Source organism: Conger conger, chromosome 11, assembly GCF_963514075.1.
Source record: "Conger conger chromosome 11, fConCon1.1, whole genome shotgun sequence".
Taxonomy (NCBI): Eukaryota; Metazoa; Chordata; class Actinopteri; order Anguilliformes; family Congridae; genus Conger; species Conger conger.
Genome location: NC_083770.1, coordinates 1605001 through 1617500, shown reverse-complemented (window position 1 = coordinate 1617500; position 12500 = coordinate 1605001). Strand labels below are relative to the sequence as shown.

Sequence of the window (12500 nt, the reverse complement as noted above, 5' to 3'; positions counted from 1 at the left end):
ACAGTACCAGGGTGAACTGGCAAACAGTACCAGGGTGAACTGGCAAACAGTACCAGGGTGAACTGGCAAACAGTACCAGGGTGAACTGGCGCACAGTACCAAGGTGAACTGGCGCACAGTACCAAGGTGAAGGTGTGGAGGTGTGGAGATGGAGGTGTGGAGGGGTGGAGATGGAGGTGTGGAGGTGTGGAGATGTGGAGGTGTGGAGATGGAGGTGTGGAGATGTGGAGGTGTGACGGTGTGGAGATGGAGGTGTGGAGGTGTGGAGATGTGGAGGTGTGGAGGTGTGGAGATGTGGAGGTGTGGAGATGGAGGTGTGGCGGTGTGGAGATGGAGGTGTGGAGGTGTGGAGATGTGGAGGTGTGGAGATGGAGGTGTGGAGATGTGGAGGTGTGGAGATGTGGAGGTGTGGAGGGGTGGAGATGTGGAGGTGTGGAGGTGTGGAGATGGATATGTGGAGGTGTGGAGATGTGGAGGTGTGGAGGTGTGGAGATGGAGGTGTGGAGGGGTGGAGATGGAGGTGTGGAGGTGTGGAGGTGTGGAGATGTGGAGGTGTGGAGGTGTGGAGATGTGGAGGTGTGGAGGGGTGGAGATGTGGAGGTGTGGAGGTGTGGAGATGGAGGTGTGGAGGTGTGGAGATGTGGGGGTGTGGAGGTGTGGAGGTGTGGAGATGGAGGTGTGGAGGGGTGGAGATGGAGGTGTGGAGGTGTGGAGATGTGGAGGTGTGGAGATGGAGGTGTGGAGATGTGGAGGTGTGGAGGTGTGGAGATGTGGAGATGTGGAGGGGTGGAGATGTGACACCACAGCTCCCTCTCTGTCCCCTCTCTCACCTCCCGTCCCCCCGTCGTTACGCGCTTTGTGCAGAGCTCTCGCTATCGAGAGAGCAGGAACTAGCTAACGTGCTTACGAGACGGTCGACGGGGGTTGAGGGAGAGCGCATCTTTACCTGAGCCTGGAAGAGGAAGGGGGGGTTGACGGCAGGGTTCCCATCTTTTTGGTCGTCCGTCCTCTCAAACTGGCCTCTGATGTGATATTTCCCAGGACCCGGGACGGCCTACGGATAGAGGGAGAAAAGCAGAGAGACACTGAAGGAGGCAGAGCGACTCGGTTCAGATAAGGAGAGGAGCCTCTGTCGGATACGCGGCCGGCGGGCGGCGGGGAGGTGAGAGGGGTCGAGGAAGCAGATGAAGACTCAATTATGAAGACTGAGAGCTTCTGTGGCCCAGGCGGGGGGAAGAGAGGGCAACCTCAGTCGGGTCAGGCAATACATATTGTTGTGATGGGGGACATTAGGCTGACGCGTGCCCATGCTGACCTCGGGAGACGCCAGAGCCCACCTGGCAGAACAGACCTACATGATGCATGGACCATTACAGCCGGCAGAACGCAACTCATTTACACACACACTCACACGCGCACGTTTAAACACAACACACACACGCATACACACACGATTAAACACAACACACACACGCATACACACACGATTAAACACAACACACACACTCACACGCGCACGTTTAAACACAACACACACACGCATACACACACGATTAAACACAACACACACACGCATACACACACGTTTAAACACAACACGCACACATACACACACGTTTAAACACAACACGCACGCATACACACACATTTAAACACAACACACACACACATACACACACGTTTAAACACAACACACACACGCATACACACACGTTTAAACACAACACACACACACATACACACGTTTAAACACAACACACACACGCATACACACGTTTAAACACAACACACACACACATACACACACGTTTAAACACAACACGCACGCATACACACACGTTTAAACACAACACACACACATATACACACACGTTTAAACACAACACACACACATACACACACGTTTAAACACAACACACACACATACACACACGTTTAAACACAGCACACACACACATACACACACGTTTAAACACAACACACACACACATACACACACGTTTAAACACAACACGCACGCATACACACACGTTTAAACACAACACACACGCATACACACACGTTTAAACACAACACGCATGCATACACACGTTTAAACACAACCACACACACATACACACACGTTTAAACACAACACACACACGCATACACACACGTTTAAACACAACACACACACACATACACACACGTTTAAATACAACACACACACATACACACACGTTTAAACACAACACACACACATACACACACGTTTAAACACAACACGCACGCATACACACACATTTAAACACAACACACACACACATACACACACGTTTAAACACAACACACACACACATACACACACGTTTAAACACAACACACACACGCATACACACACGTTTAAACACAACACGCACACATACACACACGTTTAAACACAACACACACACATACACACACGTTTAAACACAACACACACACACATACACACACGTTTAAACACAACACACACACATACACACACGTTTAAACACAACACACACACACATACACACACGTTTAAACACAACACGCACGCATACACACACGTTTAAACACAACACACACACACACATACACACACGTTTAAACACAACACACACACGCATACACACACGTTTAAACACAACACACACACACATACACACACGTTTAAACACAACACACACATGCATACACACACGTTTAAACACAACACGCATGCATACACACACGTTTAAACACAACACACACACGCATACACACACGTTTAAACACAACACACACACGCATACACACACGTTTAAACACAACACACACACATACACACACGTTTAAACACAACACGCACGCATACACACACGTTTAAACACAACACACACACATACACACACGTTTAAACACAACACACACAAGCCTATAACCGTCTGACCATGTCCATTGGCTCGGTGCATCTTCTACATGTAAAAATCTTTCCAATTCTTTCATTGTTAATGAATGGATAAATAGGAGCGGTGACGTAAATATTGCAGTATTGACTGAATAATCAAGTCTCTTTGTGTGATGTGTAAACCCATAAAGCGCGGCCGATTTAACTCCAATTCAATTTCAGTCACTTTTAATTAAAACCATTTGCATGCAATCAGCATAAATTGTGGCTTCAAACTGTTCGCCCCAGTCAACTTAACTGGATAGATATAAGCACTGATTTTACAGTTGTAACAATGTTTTCAAGTAGGGATATTAACATCATTGGTGTATCTGAAAAAGTTAACATTAAAAATATGGGGGAAGGACCAAGCTGTCCGATCTTTATATAAGTGTTATATGTCTGCATGATCTATTTATTAATAAACATTAGCATTCATTAATGAGAAATATCTATTTCTTACATTTACATTTTTGTCATTTGGCTTTGGCTTTTAATCCAAAGCGACTTACAAGTGCATAGGTTCTACCATAAGTCAAAGCATCACATCCAGAACTAGGAAAATACACATAAAATGCTGTTCTAAACATAGTCGTCACCATAAGTGCAATTTTTTTTTTTTTTTTTGGGGGGGGGGGGGGGTTAGACAAGGATAGGGATATCAGAAAGGAGGGGCAGGGGAAATCAGGAGGGAGGACTAAGGTAGATTTTGAAAAGGTGGGTTTTGAGTCTGTGTCGAAATAGGGGGAGGGATTCTGCTGTTCTGACAGTGGTAGGCAAGTCATTCCACCACTGAGGAACCAGAACGGAAAACAGGCGTGAACGTGCAGCTCGACCGCCAGGTGCACGCAGAGAGGGAAGCATAAGGCGACCAGAGCTGGCAGACCGGAATGGTCTAGCTGGGGAGTAGGGAGTGATCAGGGATTGTATGTAAGGTGGGGCAGTCCCCTTAGCAGCCTGAAATGCCAACACTAGGGCCTTGAAACGGATTTTTTAAATATTTTGTGAAAGGTTTTTTCTATAAAAAACAGTCCCCTGTTTTTACAGTATATGCTATTTTATAGTTTGTTAACAAAAACTGAAGGCTGTCCTCTCTTTTGTTGATTCCACTCTCTGTGCTGTGTGTCCCTTCCATCACACCATAGCCTCGTGAAAGAGCGCTGTTTAAAGACGGGAGAAAGGGCCGGTGGGACCAGTCGAGCGTTGTCGTGAGGCCGGGTCGGTTGTAACCGTGTGGAGGGGTGGACTGAGTCGAGCGTTGTCGTGAGGCCGGGTCGGTTGTAACCGTGTGGAGGGGTGGACTGAGTCGAGCGTTGTCGTGAGGCCGGGTCGGTTGTAACCGTGTGGAGGGGTGGACTGAGTCGAGCGTTGTCGTGATGCCGGGTCGGTTGTAACCGTGTGGAGGGGTGGACTGAGTCGAGCGTTGTCGTGAGGCCGGGTCGGTTGTAACCGTGTGGAGGGGTGGACTGAGTCGAGCGTTGTCGTGAGGCCGGGTCGGTTGTAACCGTGTGGAGGGGTGGACTGAGTCGAACGTTGTCGTGATGCCGGGTCGGTTGTAACCGTGTGGAGGGGTGGACTGAGTCGAGCGTTGTCGTGAGGCCGGGTCGGTTGTAACCGTGTGGAGGGGTGGACTGAGTCGAGCGTTGTCGTGAGGCCGGGTCGGTTGTAACCGTGTGGAGGGGTGGACTGAGTCGAGCGTTGTCGTGAGGCCGGGTCGGTTGTAACCGTGTGGAGGGGTGGACTGAGTCGAGCGTTGTCGTGAGGCCGGGTCGGTTGTAACCGTGTGGAGGGGTGGACTGAGTCGAGCGTTGTCGTGAGGCCGGGTCGGTTGTAACCGTGTGGACAGTTTGCGCGACACGAGCTGCGCCCTGCGGGAGATAGTCCGGCGGTCGTAGCGTTGATAATAACCCATCTGCTGGAGGCGATGCAGTCAGACCCCCTCTAATGATGATGGATGCCGGGCCCGGCTGACCGGGGGGCAGCAGTGGAGGGCAGTGGGGGGGGCAGTGGGGGGGGGCAGCAGGGGGGGCAGTGGGGGGGGCAGCAGCGGGGGGCAGCAGGGGGGGGCAGCAGGGGGGGGCAGCAGGGGGGCAGCAGGGGGGGGCAGTGGGGGGGGCAGCAGGGGGGGGCAGTGGGGGGGGCAGCAGCGGAGGGCAGTGGGGGCGCAGCAGGGGGGCAGCAGGGGGGGGCAGTGGGGGGGCAGCAGGGGGGCAGCAGCGGGGGGCAGTGGGGGCGCAGCAGGGGGGCAGCAGGGGGGGGCAGTGGGGGGGCAGCAGGGGGGCAGCAGCGGGGGGCAGTGGGGGGGGCAGCAGGGGGGGGCAGCAGCGGGGGGCAGTGGGGGCGCAGCAGGGGGGCAGCAGGGGGGGGCAGTGGGGGGGCAGCAGGGGGGCAGCAGGGGGGGGCAGTGGGGGGGCAGCAGGGGGGCAGCAGGGGGGGGCAGTGGGGGGGCAGCAGGGGGGCAGCAGGGGGGGGCAGTGGGGGGGCAGCAGGGGGGCAGCAGCGGGGGGCAGTGGGGGGGGCAGCGGGGGGGCAGTGGGGGGGGCAGTGGGGGGGCAGCAGGGGGGCAGCAGCGGGGGGCAGTGGGGGGGGCAGTGGGGGGGGCAGCAGGGGGGCAGCAGGGGGGCAGTGGGGGGGGCAGCAGGGGGGCAGCAGCGGGGGTCTAATGACACCTCTAGCGCTCAGGCCAGCGTCTCCCATAAGGGACAGAGTGCTGGGCTGTGCGCACCTGGGGTCTATGTGCCTGGCAAGACAGACACACGCTTTTAGCCTTGTAATAAGATTAAGATATTTTTCATTTTGCTCAATTACAAAATATTAGCTTGTTTTAAGTAACTGTTTGCTTGACAAGTGAAATTTTCCCATCCCATTGGCAAATCTTGAAATTAGTCAAAGTTTTTCATCTAATTGGCAGTTTTTGGTCTCGTTTAGCAAAAAGATTTAAGATTTTACTTCTAAATGTGAGACTAAGATACTTGTTGAGACCCACAGCTGTTCTTCGGCTCCCTCTCCAGGTCACTGCAGGTAGCGCAGGGCGGTGGTGTAAAAGTATTGTGACCTCCCAATCCCACACAGCCCCCGACCTCTATCTCTCAAACCCAAAAAGGCACCATTGCTAACCATCGCTGATCAAACCACCCCCAATGCTTATACTGACTCAATCATTCCACACTCATCACCATGCAGGTAAATGGCAAAAGCACAGAACCATCAAGTGCATTGGGGCCATTGATATCCACTCCCACGTACAGGTATGGAAGTCATTAGGGGTTGAAATAAAAAAGATTTGGCTCTGTCCGATCGTTGAGTTTTGGTGCCCTCTACTGGCAGAAATTTTCTCCCAATTATGTGCCAATCCTGAAGACCTGGAGCTTGTTAAATGAGAGCAGAATTATCAAATGGAAAGAAACATCTCTCATGAAAACAGAAATAGATTTCCTGGATAAATATGCTACCGCTGAACAACTTTGATTGCACATTTCATCCGTATACAAACTGTCAGCTCTGTTAAAGGCAGAATATCTCAAATTATATGAAGGTTCTTCCTTCTGGACCTTTGACACACAATGCATGTTTACACCTTGGAATTATAAATGGCTGTGAAAATTACACAGCACGTACAGGGTTCTCATAGGGAGGTCACAAACCCTTTTAATGAACAACATGGCGCATTAAGAGTCCTGAAACTGACCTGAGATCAGTTTAATCACAGAAAACAACAGAAACTACCTGGCTAGCACAAAATGTTCTAACAATGTTAACATGTTTGGTCATTTTTATAACATTATGAAGCCGTTTTTTGTTAGCAGGGTAGTCGTTACAACGTGGGAACGTTGACCTCAGTTGCACAGACACGGAAATGGCAAATCACATTTTAACTTTAAAAAGCCCTGTCAAATGAGAGCGAATTTCGTTGCTGCCAGCACGTCATCCATCAAGCCCAGAGCCGTCGACAGACCATCAGATAGTGAAACACAAAGGGAAAATTGTGTGGTAAAGAGACACCAATTACACTGGGGTAATTACATTGGTATCTTTTCATGCAGCTGGGAGAATAACACGGTGCGGCGCGGATGAGTGACTACCTGCTCTCTAACTTTGACTTCCTCTGGCAGAACAGAGAGAAAAACAAGGCTCTAGAGACGTGTCTCCCGGGTGCACGCCACGCAAAGACCACACTGCCGGAAGACTACAGGGAGCCGCATCCTCCTCTCTTGGCTATTCTGCAGTCACCACCTGTGTCCCTAAATAAATCGCTCTTCTAAGTTTCATCATCTTTGACATTCTGCGATATGAGATGTTCGGTTCTCGTCCGCCAGTCGCTGGGGATCGGAGACCAACAGGGAGCGAGGGAAAGAAGGGAGAGAAGGAGGTGACATTTCCCTTCTCTGCGGAGTTCGTCGGCGCATCTCTCCCCCGCCCTGGCCCCTGGGTTCAGGCGCGCGCCGTTGCCTGGTCTGAGAACAGCTAATGATTCGCTTCCTGTGAGCCTCGCGTACGCGCAGCCCCGGAGCCCAGAGCGGCCCAGCCCTGCGGGTTTGCCGATATTAAAGACAAACCTGCTGCCCCCGCCGGCGCTTTTACAGAGAGTTGGCGCATCAGCAGTCTTTGTGGCAGAGAGTCGTCCTGTTAAAAAAAAAAACTGCACATCAGGCTTCACTTTTTAGCATCTGTTCCTTTTGTGTGCCCTTTCCTCTTTGTGCAGAACAGCGTTTGCTGAAACCCAACCACAGGGTAGACAGATGAAAGGAAGAATGAAAGCAATACAAATAGTTGAACAATAGACACAACAAAGGAAGACACAGTGGAGCAAACATAAAACCACAAACTGAATAAACGCACAATCCTGGTCACTCGTTACTCGCTGTTAATTAGGAACAACAATTGTGACAATTTAAAGGGCTGTAATTCACGTGATATGGACGCATCCTGGGGCTGCATGAGGAAATGGTGTATGCGATAACATTGTTGAATATTGCGACGACGATACGACTTGCGATAAATAAACAAATATTGAAGTGTGCGCTGTTGTAATGTCTTTCTGCTTTAGGTACACTGCTAACATAGACCCCAGACAATGAATGGCCTATAGCCCACCAAATAAAAATAAATAAATCCAGTATTTCAAACATGCTTTTATTGAACAAATTGCACATGAACAGCCATTCAATTGAACAGCATATACATTTGAATAAATATTATTCAAGCAGTCTTCCACTCAGTAAATATACGATATATCGTGTAGCCCTATTGCATACCCTATATGCAGCACATTCAATTTGTATCACTGTCCAAATACATATGGACCTCACTGGATACATCTGACCACAGTGGCAAAGGATTACTGTCTACATAAAGTTGTGTCATGTGGAATTTATCAAGCAAAAAAGAAAGAAACTAAACTATTTCATATCAGAGTGACTAGTGGTTTTTATAAGTTTTGGAACCAGTAACCCTCATATCGCCCAACAACACCACCACCGAATGTAAAGTATTAAACCCATTTTTCATAAACGCTGGCTTCGCTTGATTTGTGCTTCACACCAATGCAACCAAAGCATCCTGCTATGTTCAAGGAGTTCATTTCAATCTCTTGGGGTCAGGGAAAAACTTTATAAACAAATAGATTTTTTCCCAAGATTGGCATGTGTCCTTGTTTATTTTTACATCGTCTTGAAAATGACCTCTCTTGAAATGCTACAGACTGATTATAACTGGCATTATACAACATAAATATTGATTGAGACTAAACTTGTGTAGCCCTTTGTAAAGGGCAAATCTCTGCTGTCCGTAGTTGATTTCACCGCAGTCCTAAAATTGATGTCATTTTTTCTTCCTTATCCCAAAGCTAGCCTGAGGTAGGCCGGATCGGTTGAAAAGCCTTTCTGCATACTAATCCGAGTTCAGGTAGCCACAGCCTGTGACAGGGTCCACTCTTAAATCAACAGCTAGAGAGAGCATACGGTCCTGGAGTAGGACCACAGATACTCTGTTAGAGTGTGATTTACACTGGACACACTGATTTAGTACATTGGACACTTCACTGTGTCGTTGTGCTCTGCCCGTGGATTTTATGTCCCACCTGACGTCACTCTAATAGCCAGATGGACATCCATCGTTCACCACATCTCCATTTTATATGCTCTGTCTGTTCCGACACGGCATACTGGGGCTCATACTTTCACTATGGGGAGGACCAAGTCGCGCAGGTGTGGGTCGGGAGGCTGCATGCGGGCAGGCTGAAGGCTACAACATGGAGGTGGGAGGCTGGGGAATAGGCTGGAATAGGGAGTGGTGAAACAGGCACACTTGTGTTCACACCTCGAGTAGCCAGGGGGGAGTAGTACGAGGCATGACCAGTAGGCTGGGCCTACTGGTCAACAATTTTCTGTCCCTTACGAATAATCTATATTCACTGGTCTCTTTGTCCCACATTTATAATCAACACTGAAATGTGCAGGCAGGTGCTGCTACCTCAAGGCCTTGGGCATTCAGTAAGTTTAAGCTAAATGATGGGGCAATGTTGACTCAGGAGGTAAGAGCAGTCGTCTGGAAATCAAAGGATTGCCTGTTTGATCCCACTCTGGGTGTCTCGAAGTGTCCCTGAGGAAGACTAATCCCCAATTGTTGGTGCCTTGCATGGCAGCCAGTCACCATTTGTGTGTGTGTGAATGGGTGAATGAGAAGCATCAATTGTACAGTGCTTTGGGCTAATGTGCTATATAGATGCCCATTTACTATTTAAATCTCTCCACAAGTTCTTGCTATGCTGTACAAAGGCATACAAGCAACCACGGTAGGGGTGCACAAGGGCCGATCTGTTTTAGGATTTTGTGGCAACTTCTCCTCTTAATTAATTAGCTCAATCATGTCTAAATCTGATATGTGTATAAGCACCAGCTACAGTCACAGACTGCATGTGTATCCTCATGAATTTACTGTGATCCAGCACAGTAGTGAACCAGTGTAATGGGTGGTTAGAAAAGGTAATTGGTTGGAACAAAAACCAGCACGTAGATCGGCCCTCCAGAAACGGAGTTGGGCACCCCTGAACTACGGACAGTAATATGAGAGTTAGTCAGTCACTTTGAACCCTTAACTTGAGTTTGAATCTGCCCCAGGGTAACAGACAGGGTCGCACAGAGACGCTAGCCCTCACCTTCTTCTCCTCCTGCAGAGCCAGGATCTGGTGGTAGCGCGGCAGGATGAGCTGAGCCCGGCTCCCGGACTCCTTCTTCACATTGACGTTCTCGTAGAGGACGGTATGATTCCTGTCAGAGGGAGGCGGGAGGTTCATCAGCCCCTGACTGCGGCAGCCGAGGGGAAGAGTCCTGTCTCACGTCCGTCATCGTTAACCGAGACGCTTCCCGGTACGTACGCGGGGGTGCCCATGATTTACAAGCCCTGTCTCCTGTCTCCATTACGGAAAGTGGGGGGCGGGATAGGTGAGGGGGAGTAGGGGTCCTCCCTCCTGCTGAGTTGCTGATGATCTTCAGATAACTGCCCTGGGAAGGAGCCGGCACCATGTACGCAGCGTACTCCCCACCTACTTTGAATACTTTTGAAGTAATGCGGCAAACTGCCTGATAAACACATAAAATCTTTCCAATTTCTTTTATCCCTGTATTTACCCGATGAGACTTTGATCATGAGTCCCCTCGCATTAATAAAAATGCTAGCTTCTGCTTCTGTGCCTGACTTCTGATTATCAAGCAAGGTCAATTGTTGCTGACATCACATCATCATATCAACACAAGTCCTGCATCTGCAGTTCTACAGATATGTATTTATATCCACACATTTATTACAACCAGAACTTGATAGAAACTGGTTATCTGAGGCAAATGGGTCAATAGAGCAATACCATAAACATGAGCTTTTGTTGAGTCAAGTCTATTGTAGAAGTTTTCTGTCAAGTTAACTTAAAAATAGTGCTTAAATGAACGTGATAAACTCCACAGTCACAACAATAAAGACTGTGACATCATATATGTACAAGCCTGTCTCGTTAGTCCAGCTGCTAGGCCTCGGCCTGTGAGCTCTGTGATTGGATAGCGTGAGTGAGACAGCAGGACTGTGAGCTCTGTGATTGGATAGCATTAGTTAGACAGCAGGATTGTGAGCTCTGTGATTGGATAGCATGAGTGAGACAGCAGGACTGTGAGCTCTGTGATTGGACAGAAGGACTCACTCTTCAGGACTGTAGGCCCCGGGCCCCGGGCCCTGGGACACCCTCGCCTCGCCCCGCTCCCCCGTCATCCTCCCAAAGTGCACTCCTCTGTACTTCTGGGAGGAGTCGCTCTCCGCCTGGGAGAGAAAGTTTTATAGAGACAAGGGGAGGCAAGAAAGGTTTTGTCATTCGTATGCTCTAATTAGCGGGCCATAATTGGTAGGCCCTGGAGGAATCCGATGACTTGATTTACGGGCTCAGAGATGTTTGTCCTGGAGTTATTAAAAATGACCTCCAAAGGGCTGTGCACAGGGACGTGGGCCTGTCCTGATGCAATGGAAGTGTCTCCTACACTGCAGGTAATGTAGGGTCTACAGTATGTTTCTCCTACACTGCAGGTAATGTAGGGTCTACAGTATGTTTCTCCTACACTGCAGGTAATGTAGGGTCTACAGCATGTTTCTCCTACACTGCAGGTAATGTAGGGTCTACAGTATGTTTCTCCTACACTGCAGGTAATGTAGGGTCTACAGTATGTTTCTCCTGCGCTGCAGGTAATGTAGGGTCTACAGTATGTTTCTGCTGTGCTGCAGGTAATGTAGGGTCTACAGTATGTTTCTCCTACACTGCAGGTAATGTAGGGTCTACAGTATGGTTCTGCTGTGCTGCAGGTAATGTAGGGTCTACAGTATGTTTCTCCTGCGCTGCAGGTAATGTAGGGTCAACAGTATGTTTCTCCTACACTGCAGGTAATGTAGGGTCTACAGTATGTTTCTCCTACACTGCAGGTAATGTAGGGTCTACAGTATGTTTCTGCTGTGCTGCAGGTAATGTAGGGTCTACAGTATGTTTCTGCTGTGCTGCAGGTAATGTAGGGTCTACAGTATGTTTCTGCTGTGCTGCAGGTAATGTAGGGTCTACAGTATGTTTCTCCTGCGCTGCAGGTAATGTAGGGTCAACAGTATGTTTCTCCTACACTGCAGGTAATGTAGGGTCTACAGTATGTTTCTCCTACACTGCAGGTAATGTAGGGTCTACAGTATGTTTCTGCTGTGCTGCAGGTAATGTAGGGTCTACAGTATGTTTCTGCTGTGCTGCAGGTAATGTAGGGTCTACAGTATGTTTCTCCTACACTGCAGGTAATGTAGGGTCTACAGTATGTTTCTCCTACACTGCAGGTAATGTAGGGTCTACAGTATGGTTCTGCTGTGCTGCAGGTAATGTAGGGTCTACAGCATGAACCACAAACAGCTGCCATTATTTACAGTATCATCTTAATACTGTCCATCTTAACTAGTTGTTTTATTCTTGTAATGAGATTTAAATCTTTTTTTTTTCTAGTAGAAAGATTTAGTCCATTTTAAGTTACTGTGTGCATGAAATGTTCTCACCCCATTGTCAAAT

General features: G+C 49.0%; 1 protein-coding gene across 1 annotated transcript in view; it reads right to left on the bottom strand.

Moving 5' to 3' along the window:
- The window catches only part of stpg2 (sperm-tail PG-rich repeat containing 2), an 85900-nt gene that overhangs the window by 60620 nt on the left and 12780 nt on the right, over window positions 1–12500 (bottom strand). The window contains exons 5-7 of the mRNA XM_061260446.1: window positions 11118–11233; window positions 10086–10197; window positions 947–1054 (exon numbers count right to left, since the gene is read on the bottom strand). Of these exons, the coding sequence (XP_061116430.1) occupies window positions 947–1054; window positions 10086–10197; window positions 11118–11233 (336 nt within the window). The remainder of the gene's footprint in view (window positions 1–946; window positions 1055–10085; window positions 10198–11117; window positions 11234–12500) is intronic.